General features: G+C 46.2%; 1 protein-coding gene across 1 annotated transcript in view; it reads left to right on the plus strand.

Moving 5' to 3' along the window:
- The first annotated feature begins 289 nt into the window (after positions 1–289).
- The window catches only part of NOTCH2 (notch receptor 2), a 144,686-nt gene continuing 135,214 nt past the window's right edge, over positions 290–9,761 (plus strand). Inside the window, exon 1 of the mRNA XM_034778983.1 lies at positions 290–452. Within this exon, the coding sequence (XP_034634874.1) occupies positions 383–452 (70 nt within the window). The 5' untranslated portion in view covers positions 290–382. The remainder of the gene's footprint in view (positions 453–9,761) is intronic.

A 9,761-nucleotide genomic window follows, 5' to 3' on the forward strand; every position in this document is an offset into this window, starting at 1 on the left:
CTAGTTCCCTTCTGACCGAGCTCCCCCAATAGGGCTCCCTGTCTTGGGGGGAGGGCTGTCTAGTTCCTCCTCCGCGCTCCCCCATAGGGCTCCTGGCGGGGGGGCGTCTAGTTCTCCTCACAGGGCGTCCTGGCCGGGTGCCCGCGGGCTCTGCGCCTCCCGGCCCGGCGCCCTCTAGCGGCCGTTCTCGGCGGGCTGTGCCGCGGTCCCCACTGGCGGAGCCGCCCGACCGCGCAGGAAGCGGGGGAGGGCCAGACGCCAGTCCCTACGAAGCCGAAGCCGAAGTCGAGTCTCTCCGCGCGGCGCTGCCGGAAGATCCCTCCGCGCGGCCCCGAGCTGCCGCTTCGCTGTCGGGCTGGCTCCGGCGCGGGCTCGGGGGGCGATGCGGGGGCCTGGCCCGGCACTCGGGGCGCTCCTGCTGCTGCTGTTGAGCCGCGGGGAGCCGGCGGCGGGTGAGTGCGGGTCGGGGGCTGCCTCCGCTAGGGGGCGCGCCGAGGGGATGGGGTGGCTGCCCTGCCCGGGGCCGAGGGTTTCTGGTAGTGGGGGCGGAGCCTGTGCCATGTCGGGCTCCGCGGCGCGGGCGTCTCTCTGCCCTGCACTCGTGTCCTGGGGTCCCCATTAGTGTGAGGGTCTCTCCAGCGGACTGTCCCTGCTCCAGTGTCCCCTCGGTACGGGGTCTCTGCCCTTCCCAGTGTCCTGGAGTCCCCTCAGTGTGGGGTTTCTGCTCTTCCCCATTGCCTTTGGATCCCTTTGGTGTAGGGGTCTCTAGGGTCCATCGCCGCCATGTGTTTTGTAGTCCCCCTGCTATGGGGCCGTCTTTAGGGGGCTCGCTCTTGCTCCATTGCTTTGCGGTCTCCGCTTTGGGGGTCTCTGGGAAGCTCACTCCTCCCCCATCATCCTAGGTCCCCTGCTTTGTGTCCTTGGAATCTGGCCTCTGCTCCTCTCTGCCCCAGGGGTTGCTGGCAGGCCTGGAAAGTGTCTGATAGGGCTTCATCAACACCCCTGAAACTCCCCAGGCTAGCCCCCACATCCTGCCTGCGGGGATGCTCATGTTAAGAGGAGAGCGCCCATTGCCAGCCCCTCAGACAGGAAGACGGGTGGGGGAGAGGGGGGAAGACTGCCAGCCTGCCTCAATACAAATAGGGATGTGTTAATGAAACTCTAGAAATCAATAGGGGCAGCTTTGTGTTGGGATGCTATGTTGGGTTCCCTGCAGTGTTTGCTAAGCAAACACAAGTCGGTGGTGCCAGTGCATGAGAGCCAGGCAGGATATCTGACTAGAAATTAAAGTGGAAAAACTCTAGTCTCTTATTTTGGCTAAGGAAGTGCAGAGTAAATAATGAAAGCTCCATGAGATCTGTAAATTTAATCCATTGTTAATGTAAGGTGTTCATGGTAGCAACACAGGAAATTAAAATAATAGTTTTGACTTTAAGGTGCCCCTTGAAGAAGAGCAGAGTACCAATTGAGGGCCATAGATAACCAGTTCTGGCAGGGTTTGTCCTGGGAGGTGCTGAGCACCCTCAGTTCTCATTTACTTTAGTGTGTTTAGCATATTGTAGTTGTGATGCTATTGGGGTAACCCAGGGTGTAAGCAGGATGAATCACTACCATCTGCTTACAGCATGAGACAACCTTGTTTGTGCCCAATAGGGAGAAAATTGTCTCAAATCTGCCAACCACTAGGAGGACAAGTGCTCTGCTCAAGGTTCCATGAACCCCACTCTTTTGCTCTAGTGGCTGATAATTAGCGTGCCCCACCTTGATACCCTCAAGGGCCCAGTCCCTTAACTTCCGGATACCCACACAATGTACGCTATTCCACTGCCTCCATGGAAGCAGTGCCCCCCAGTTTACTAGCTTCACCTCAGTTCAACACTTGCTTTAGTGTAAGGCAAGTCATGTCTATAGTAAATCCAAATAGAATTCATTTAACAACGCTAAAATAAAGATCCAAAATAGATACAAGTACAAGTATTGGAAACACGAGATTACATGAAATGCAAATCTAGAGCCTATCATTTTTAACAAGTTCTGTTCCAGTCTGATAAGGTATTTCTTCCCGGTGTTCAGTCCTTGCAGCACTTGTCCAATCTAGAGAGCTGGGATCTACTTTTTATGAAACAGTAACGCTGGCAGAGTGTCGCCTCTGCCTTTTCTTTGTCTTTGATACGGTTCCAGACTTTTGTGCCATTTCAGCTTCAGGGTGTTTCAATAACATCAGCAGAGCCCTGAGGATCCCTTATTCAGTCTCTTCTTGGGGTTCTTTGTCTTTGTAAATGCTCAAGCCTGCATTTGGTCCAGCCTGTAAATACAGGGCTGTGCTAGGTCAGGTTGAAAGTTGTTGACTGCTCTCACTCTTGATTGACTTAGCTCTGAGACCCACCTCTCCTCAGGTGATATGCTTCACCTCATACAGTTTTGGAACAGAATAGTCTACATTTTACATCTCTCTTAAAATATTTCCCATACAATTCTCAATAACTATGGTGATCAGCTAGTTCTTAGTTTTTGGCAGAGACCATGCATGACCCCCTGCGATGAATTATCGAGAAGATGGTTAGACACAGGTGTAATATACCTGCCTGGGCATATCAATGTCACAGTAAAGTTGAACCCAAAGTATTTAAGAGCATTGTTTGGTGTACAATACTGGGAATGTTGAACTGGTTAAAGCAAACTTTTGAGTAATAAGACTAGTAATTTCATTTCAGTAAGTGTCTTAAACACATAATGAATAAATAATTGGAAGCCCCTGCTTTTTGAACATATATTGTTTAAAGGAATGATTAAAAGGTTGAGATTTAATTTGGAAACACTGGAAAAAATCACTTGAAAATGGTTAGGTTCTCTAAAAATAAGAAAACTTGATAAATTAGCAAAATAAAAACAAAACAACTGAAATGCTTTAATTTCCATTGCTTTCTAAAGGAAAAAACTAGAACAAAAAGAACTAGGCTTTGAGAAGCACCGTTTCTTCAGTTATTAAATTGAAGACCCCTATTGAGACAAAAGCAACGAGGAGTCCTTGTGGCACCTTAGAAACTAACAAATTTATTTGGGCATAAGCTTTTATGGGCAAAAACCCACTTCATCAGATGCATGGAGTGAAATACAGTAAGCAGTATAAATATTACAGCACATTGAGACAGTAGTTCTAGCTACTTGGAGACACACAGACTTCTTAATTACTTTGAATCTTTTTAACTATGTGTTTAGTAAATATTTAAGGTATAAACAATGTGAACAGGTCTGTAGAGCTGAAGATCGCATTATTTTTCATCATTGCACCATTACTTTCTTGAGACTATTGGGAGAGGTCAGGTTGCACCTGTGTTCTGGTCTAGATGGAGAGTATAGCTCACAATGTCTTGAGAGTGATAGTTGCTGTTGGATTTCATACCTCTCTGAGAAGCAATCTTTTTGGTAGATTAATTTGTTGATGGCCTGCAGTACACTAATCAATCTTTTGTTCTTTATTATCAATACAATGAATTCTAAATTTCTCATTCATTTATGCCATCCTCACAGGTTGCCATAGAATCATAGGACAGAAAGGGACCTTGAGAAGTCATTTAGTCCAGACTCCTGCACTCATGTCTAACCTGCTCTTAAAAATTTCCAGTGATGGAGATTTCCACAACCTCCCTAGGCAATTTATTCCAGTGTTTACCCTGACAGTTAAGTTTTTCGTAATGACCAACCTAGATCAGCCTTGCTGCAATTTAAGACCATTGCTCTTGTCAAGTGGGGTCCCTCAGGGCATAGGTGCTGACTGTGTGTGTGTGTGCTCTATCCCTGCCCTACCCCCACTCCACCCCTGCCCCCAATTTGCCACCCCCACCTACCTCTTCCTGCCTTTTCCCTTTTCCCACCCTGTTCTGCTGCCGGCTTCTTCTGGTCCCCGCTCCTTCCCTCCATCCCCAGCGCCTCCTGCATACCTCTGAACAGCTGATTGCAGCAGGTGGGAGGTGCTGGGAGGGAGGGGAGGAGCTGATCAGTGTGGCTCGCTGGCAGGCGAGAGGCGCTGTGGGGGAGGAAGAGGCACTGATCCCGGGGCTAGAGCACCGACTATTTTTTCCCCATGGGTGCTCCAGCCCCGGAGCACCCATGGAGTCGGTGCCTATGCCGTAGGGGTCAGTTCTGGGTCCAGTTCTGTTCAATATCTTCATCAATGATTTCGATAAAGGCATAGAGTGTACACTTATAAAGTTTGAGGACGATACCAAGCTGGGAATGGTTACAAGTACTTTAGAAGATAGGATTAAAAATTCAAAATGATCTGGACAAACTGAAGAAATGCTCTGAAGAAACTAGGATGAAATTCAGTAAGGACAAATGTGAAGTACTCCACTGATGAAGGAACAATCAATTGCACTCATACAAAATGGGAAATGACTGCCTGGGGAGAAGAAGTACTGCTGAAAGGGACCTGAGAGTCATAGTGGATCACAAAGCTAAATATGCGTCAACAGTGTAACACTGTTGCAAAAAAGCAAACATCATTCTGGGATGTATTAGCAGGAGTGTTGCAAGCAAGACCTTGTTATACAGTTGATGTGACAAAAGAAGTGGGCGGAAGAAATTAAAGCACTGGGCGTGGAAATTGTGCTTAGGGTTTGACCAGTTGTGGCATGGAAAGCGAGAACTTCAGCAATTTTATGCCATGGTGTGTTGAAGAGTGAAGGTTTGCATCTTCAAAGTCTTGGGCCCTGAGTAATCTGATTAATGTAAACTGCCCACGCCTGGAAACAGTCAATGCTTGCTTGCTGGGAGAAATATTCCATGTACTTTGTGGATAGGATTAGTCTGACTTTGACTGGGTTATCTTCCTCTATGGTGGTAGAGCTATGTTTGGAGGCAAAAATTATTTCCTAAGTATGTTTTGGCCAGTTTTGCTCAGTAGTGATTAGAGAGGTTAGATTACAGCCTTGAAAGGACCAGTGTCTTTGGTTGTAAACCTGTGGTGGATGTTGGGACCATTATTTGCAGAGATAGCTAATGCCTCCTTGTGGGGTTGCAAGATGCTGGCTTTGTGATTCTTAATGATTCTTCCACTTTTGCTTGAGAAACTGTCTCTTGACACTAAACTTCTCCAACTACTGTTGTCTCTAGACCTCACTCTCTGGAAAAGGTTGAAGAAGGCTGAGGGGAAAAATAACTCTGGCATCATCTGATGTCATCTGGCTTTCTTGATTTCTCAGTCAGTTTTAGATCCGGATATAGTATGGAGACTGAGCTTGCGTTATTGGTCGAAGCTCTTCCTAGTGATAGATAAAGGTTAGTTGTCGATGCTCAGGACTGGCTTTAGCAAGAGCGGAGCCCGATTCCGGCAAGCCCCGCCCCCAGGAATTGGGCCGCGCTCTGGCCGGAGCTCCGGCTGGGATCGTGGGGCTTGGGACCGGAGCCGGAGCCGCTGGGACCGGAGCCGGAGCCGCTGGGACCGGAGCCGGAGCCGCTGGGGCCAGGGGTGCTTGGCCGCCAGCCGGCATTGCTCGGCCAGGGCCGGGGCCGGGCTGGAGCTGCTCGGCCGGTACCGGGGCCCGAGCCGAGCCAAGCCGGGCTGGAGCCGCTGGGACCGGGGCTGGGGGTGCTCGGCTGCCGGCCGGCGCCGCTCGGCCGGGGCCAGGGCCGGTGCCCTGGGGCCCGAGCCGAGCTGGAGTTTCTAGGGCCGGAGCCGCTCGGCCGGAACTGGGGCTGACGCCCTAAGGTCCGAGCCAAGCCGGGCTGGAGCCGCCGGGGCCGGCTGCCAGAGGGAGCCGCTCGGCCGGGGGGGCTGGACTGGGCCGCGCCTCCTCGCCCCCCCCCCAGCTTACCTGCTGCCTGCCTGTTTCAGGCTTCCCGCGAATATTTGATTCGCGGGAAGCAGGGGACGGGGAGGAGCAGGGGGGTAGAGCGTTCAGGGGAGGGGAGGAGGGGGAAGTGAGGTGGGGTGGACAACTGCTGCGGGGCCCGATTCAGCGGAATTGGCTGAATCGGCCTAAAGCCGGCCCTGTCGATGCTGATCTCTCAATGATAGCATTGGTCATAAGGTGATATTCACCAGTGTTAGGCAAAAAATACTTTTCCCAGCCTATGAAAAATTTCTAGGTAAAAATTTTCCCGACTCAGGCTGAAAAGTCAAAATTTCAAAAATGTTCACAAACAGAATATTTGAATTTTTTTTTTTGGTTCAGGTCACTTTGATGTCAACTGTTTTCTGTGTTTTATTTTTACTATAATTAGTTTAAACTTTTAAACTTCAAAGTGAAAAGCTATTTTGAACTGAAAAAATCAGATTTTTTTTGAAAATGTCAAAACAAAATGTCTTGACAATTTCAAAATTTAATTTTCAAAAAAATGGAGTCAAAATTTTGTCAAAACTGACCTTTTCCTGCATAGTGTTTCGGTTTTGACAAATCAGCTTTTTTGTCAGATTCCCAACCAGCTCTAATGTTGACCCACTTGTGGTCCTTGGGAGTGAAGTTGTGATTGGAACTACCATGAGGAAAGAATGGAGCAACTCAAAGAGTATTTTTGGATGGGTATTTAATTGCCTTAAGGGTTCTTGTGCAAGGAACCAAAAGTTTCTGATGTCAGCCTTTTTGCTTAATGCAGAATGAAATAGATGTTATGATATGGACTACTCAGCTCTGTCTTTTCATACAATGCAGGTGGTGTAGTGACTTGTTTTTCCTGCTTGAATGAGTGGCTGAGCTGAAGCGCAATCTATAAAAGATTTAAGTGATGGTAGGTTCCGGGAGATGGAGGTGATGTCAGGAACATCTGCTTTTCTAGTGAGAGAATATATCTGATGATTGTTACTGATGTTCACAGTTTGGGGGCCTTTTTTGATCAGACAGCTGCAAGTAATTGGCAAACATAGGCATTTTTATTTTTTCTGTGTAGGAGATTGCATCCTTATCTCTTGGATGCAGACCCTGCCACAGATTTCAACACCTTTGTTACTGCTAGATTGAACTGCTGCAATGCAGTCTTCTCTGGAAGACACTTGGAAATTTCTGCTGTTGCAAGAGTTAGTGGCCTGCTTACTTAGGAGTGGAGTGCCTAAGTAGTATCCTTGCACTTTTGTAGACTTCATTAGCTATCCATTTGTTTCAAGATGCAATTCAAAGTGTAATTTAGATTTACAAAACCCTTTATTATTTGAGCATAGCTACCTTATACCTTTCTCTCATTATGCATCATCTATGCATTTAATATCAGCTGGGATGTTCTTGCTAACAATCCCAAGACTTGAACTCTTGAGATAAGTTTGGAGGGGGTATGGGAAGGCTAAAGAGGTAAGTTATGCTTGGTTTTGGGAGATGGCCTTTGGCTTTTGAGTCTCTTTAGTTGGATAAGGGAGTTCTTGTCAACTTAATCAGTTTGTTGTTTATTTGTGCTGTCTTTAAATCACTAACACTATAAATCAACTGGCACTTTTCTTTCATAGATGCTGCATAGGATTGGAACATCCTATTTTCAGAAACAATGTTCATATTGTGAAAGGGAGAAGTACAGTTGTGTCTTGCGAATGGTCTTGCTGAATTTGCTTGTTAAAAGGTGTTGCACTGTAACCCATGTTGTCATGGTTATATTGATCTTGCGAGAGCTGGAATTTGGATGTACATTGTTTATCAAGTTATGAGGCAGTGAAAGGACAACAGTAGAGTTTAGAATACTTGTTTCTTTTGGAATAGGAAATTTTATCTAAAATACCCAGTGGACATCATTTTTAGATGAATGTCACTTCAGTCCCTTGTATTTCAAGTTTGTCTTGTTGGCTAGGATCCATGGATCTAAGGAATGTTGGGAGTGATGACCATAAACTTGGAGGCATTGCATACTCCTCCTCAGGGCATGTCACCCAGGCTGGAAAACGGGAGCCTACTTTTCAAAGCATTTATGTTAAAAAGCCCTTTGTAGTTACATATTCTTAGTTTCTATGAGCTCATTCAAAGGTCATCTTGCCAACAAGAGTCAAGTCAACATGAGGGCAGCATCTTGTCAAAGCTCCTCTGGAAGGAACAATGCCTGTGTCAGACTTAACACACAGTCAGTCTTCTGAGATCTCCAGAAAAAAATCAAACATTCTATTTGGAAAATATTCTATTTCTAGAGCATATGCCCTCTAAGAGTATAAGGATGAAAATGGAGCTTTATATCTCAATAGTATATTAGCTTCTGCTATTTCTTCCCTGCGGGATATCTTAGTCCTATATCTGTGACATCACTGGTAGTTGCTATGGAAATAATGATGATGACAAGCATTGGATTATGCTTTCTGGAGTGGTAGAAACTCTTATAAATCCTTTTTAACATTAGCACTAAAGAATGACAGAAAATTTTAGAGAGAACAACATAAGCATAATTATTTCTACATCAAATGTTTTTCAAAGTTTTCATAGAGACGTCAGTTTCTCTTTAGATCTTTAATTGTATTATCTAAAATGTTAGGCACTGAATGAGAGTACTTTATTAAAGCTTTTCTGTTTTAACCAAATACATTGTGTTGTAACTTGGTTGTTAAGTTTTTAAGTGGTGTTTTGGCTTTGTGTATTAGAAGAACACTTTCAGTCTGAAAATTATGGGAATGCAGGAAGCAATGGCTATAAGGGTGATATAGCAGGATCTACTGATTAAAAAAAACTAGTCATATAACTCAGTCCCTAGTTCATTGTGTATTCTAACTTTACCTTTATAGTTAATTCTTTCCAACTAATAAGAATGTAACCTACAGCAATCCCTTTAACAAAATAAACCATTCAGGGAAGCAGTCATCAAGATAAAAGCAAATCTTGTCCTAACGGTTCAGTAATGGTATATAAATTGTAAAATATCTAAGGAAGACTGAATGATGGAATTGGTATCTGGATATGGAGCGCCTCAGCTCTAGGCCCCTAGTTTCAGTCTGGTCCAGGCAGGACATTTGTGAAGTTCTACATCTGATGGTAGGGATGGTGTTTTTTTAGGACAACTGTGTTTGTTGCTACAGGGAAATGGGGCTTGGGAGCAGGGCCGGCTCCAGGGTTTTTGCTGCCCCAAGCGGCGGGGGGAAAAAAAAAAAAAAGCCGCAATCGCTTTCTTCTTCGGCTGCAATTCGGCGGCAGGTCCTTCCCTCCGAGAGGGACCGAGAGACCTGCCTCCGAAGAGCCCGATGTGCTGCCCCTTCCCCTTGGCCACCCCAAGCACCTGCTTGCTGGGCTGGTGCCTGGAGCCAGCCCTGCATGCGAGGGGCTCTTTCTAGGGTTTGCCATTCATACAACTGAGGGAGAGACTGGTTGGGTCCAAATCACGTTTCTTCTGATCTGAGTTGAATTTTAAGCTCAAATCAGATATTCTTCATTACTAATCAGAGTACCCAATGCCTCATGAGAAACTCATGAAGATCCAACTCAGATCAGAAGAAATGGGAAGGCAAAAACATAGGTCTTCACCAGCGCCCGATTATCCAGGCTGTGACTGAGAGGAAGGCTGAAGAGGGACGATTGCAGGACCTAAGGTCTTGGGTCTGAGAGCTTGTGGGACAAGCCTTTGCTTCATTAGATGTAGTCAGAGGTTCATCCCTTAGACTCTTAAGTCCTGTGAGGTCTAAACAGGATTTCTGCCCCTGCAAGTTCTTTTCTTCTCTCAATATGGTTTTTTTAAAGGTCCTTTAGCAATTTGGCCTTTGATGCACTATAAGCAAGAACAACAAGGAGTCTGGTGGCACCTTAAAGACTAACAGATTTATTTGGGCATAAGCTTTCGTGAGTAAAAACCTCACTTCTTCGGATGCA

Source organism: Trachemys scripta, chromosome 8 (assembly GCF_013100865.1).
Source record: "Trachemys scripta elegans isolate TJP31775 chromosome 8, CAS_Tse_1.0, whole genome shotgun sequence".
NCBI classification, from domain to species: Eukaryota; Metazoa; Chordata; order Testudines; family Emydidae; genus Trachemys; species Trachemys scripta.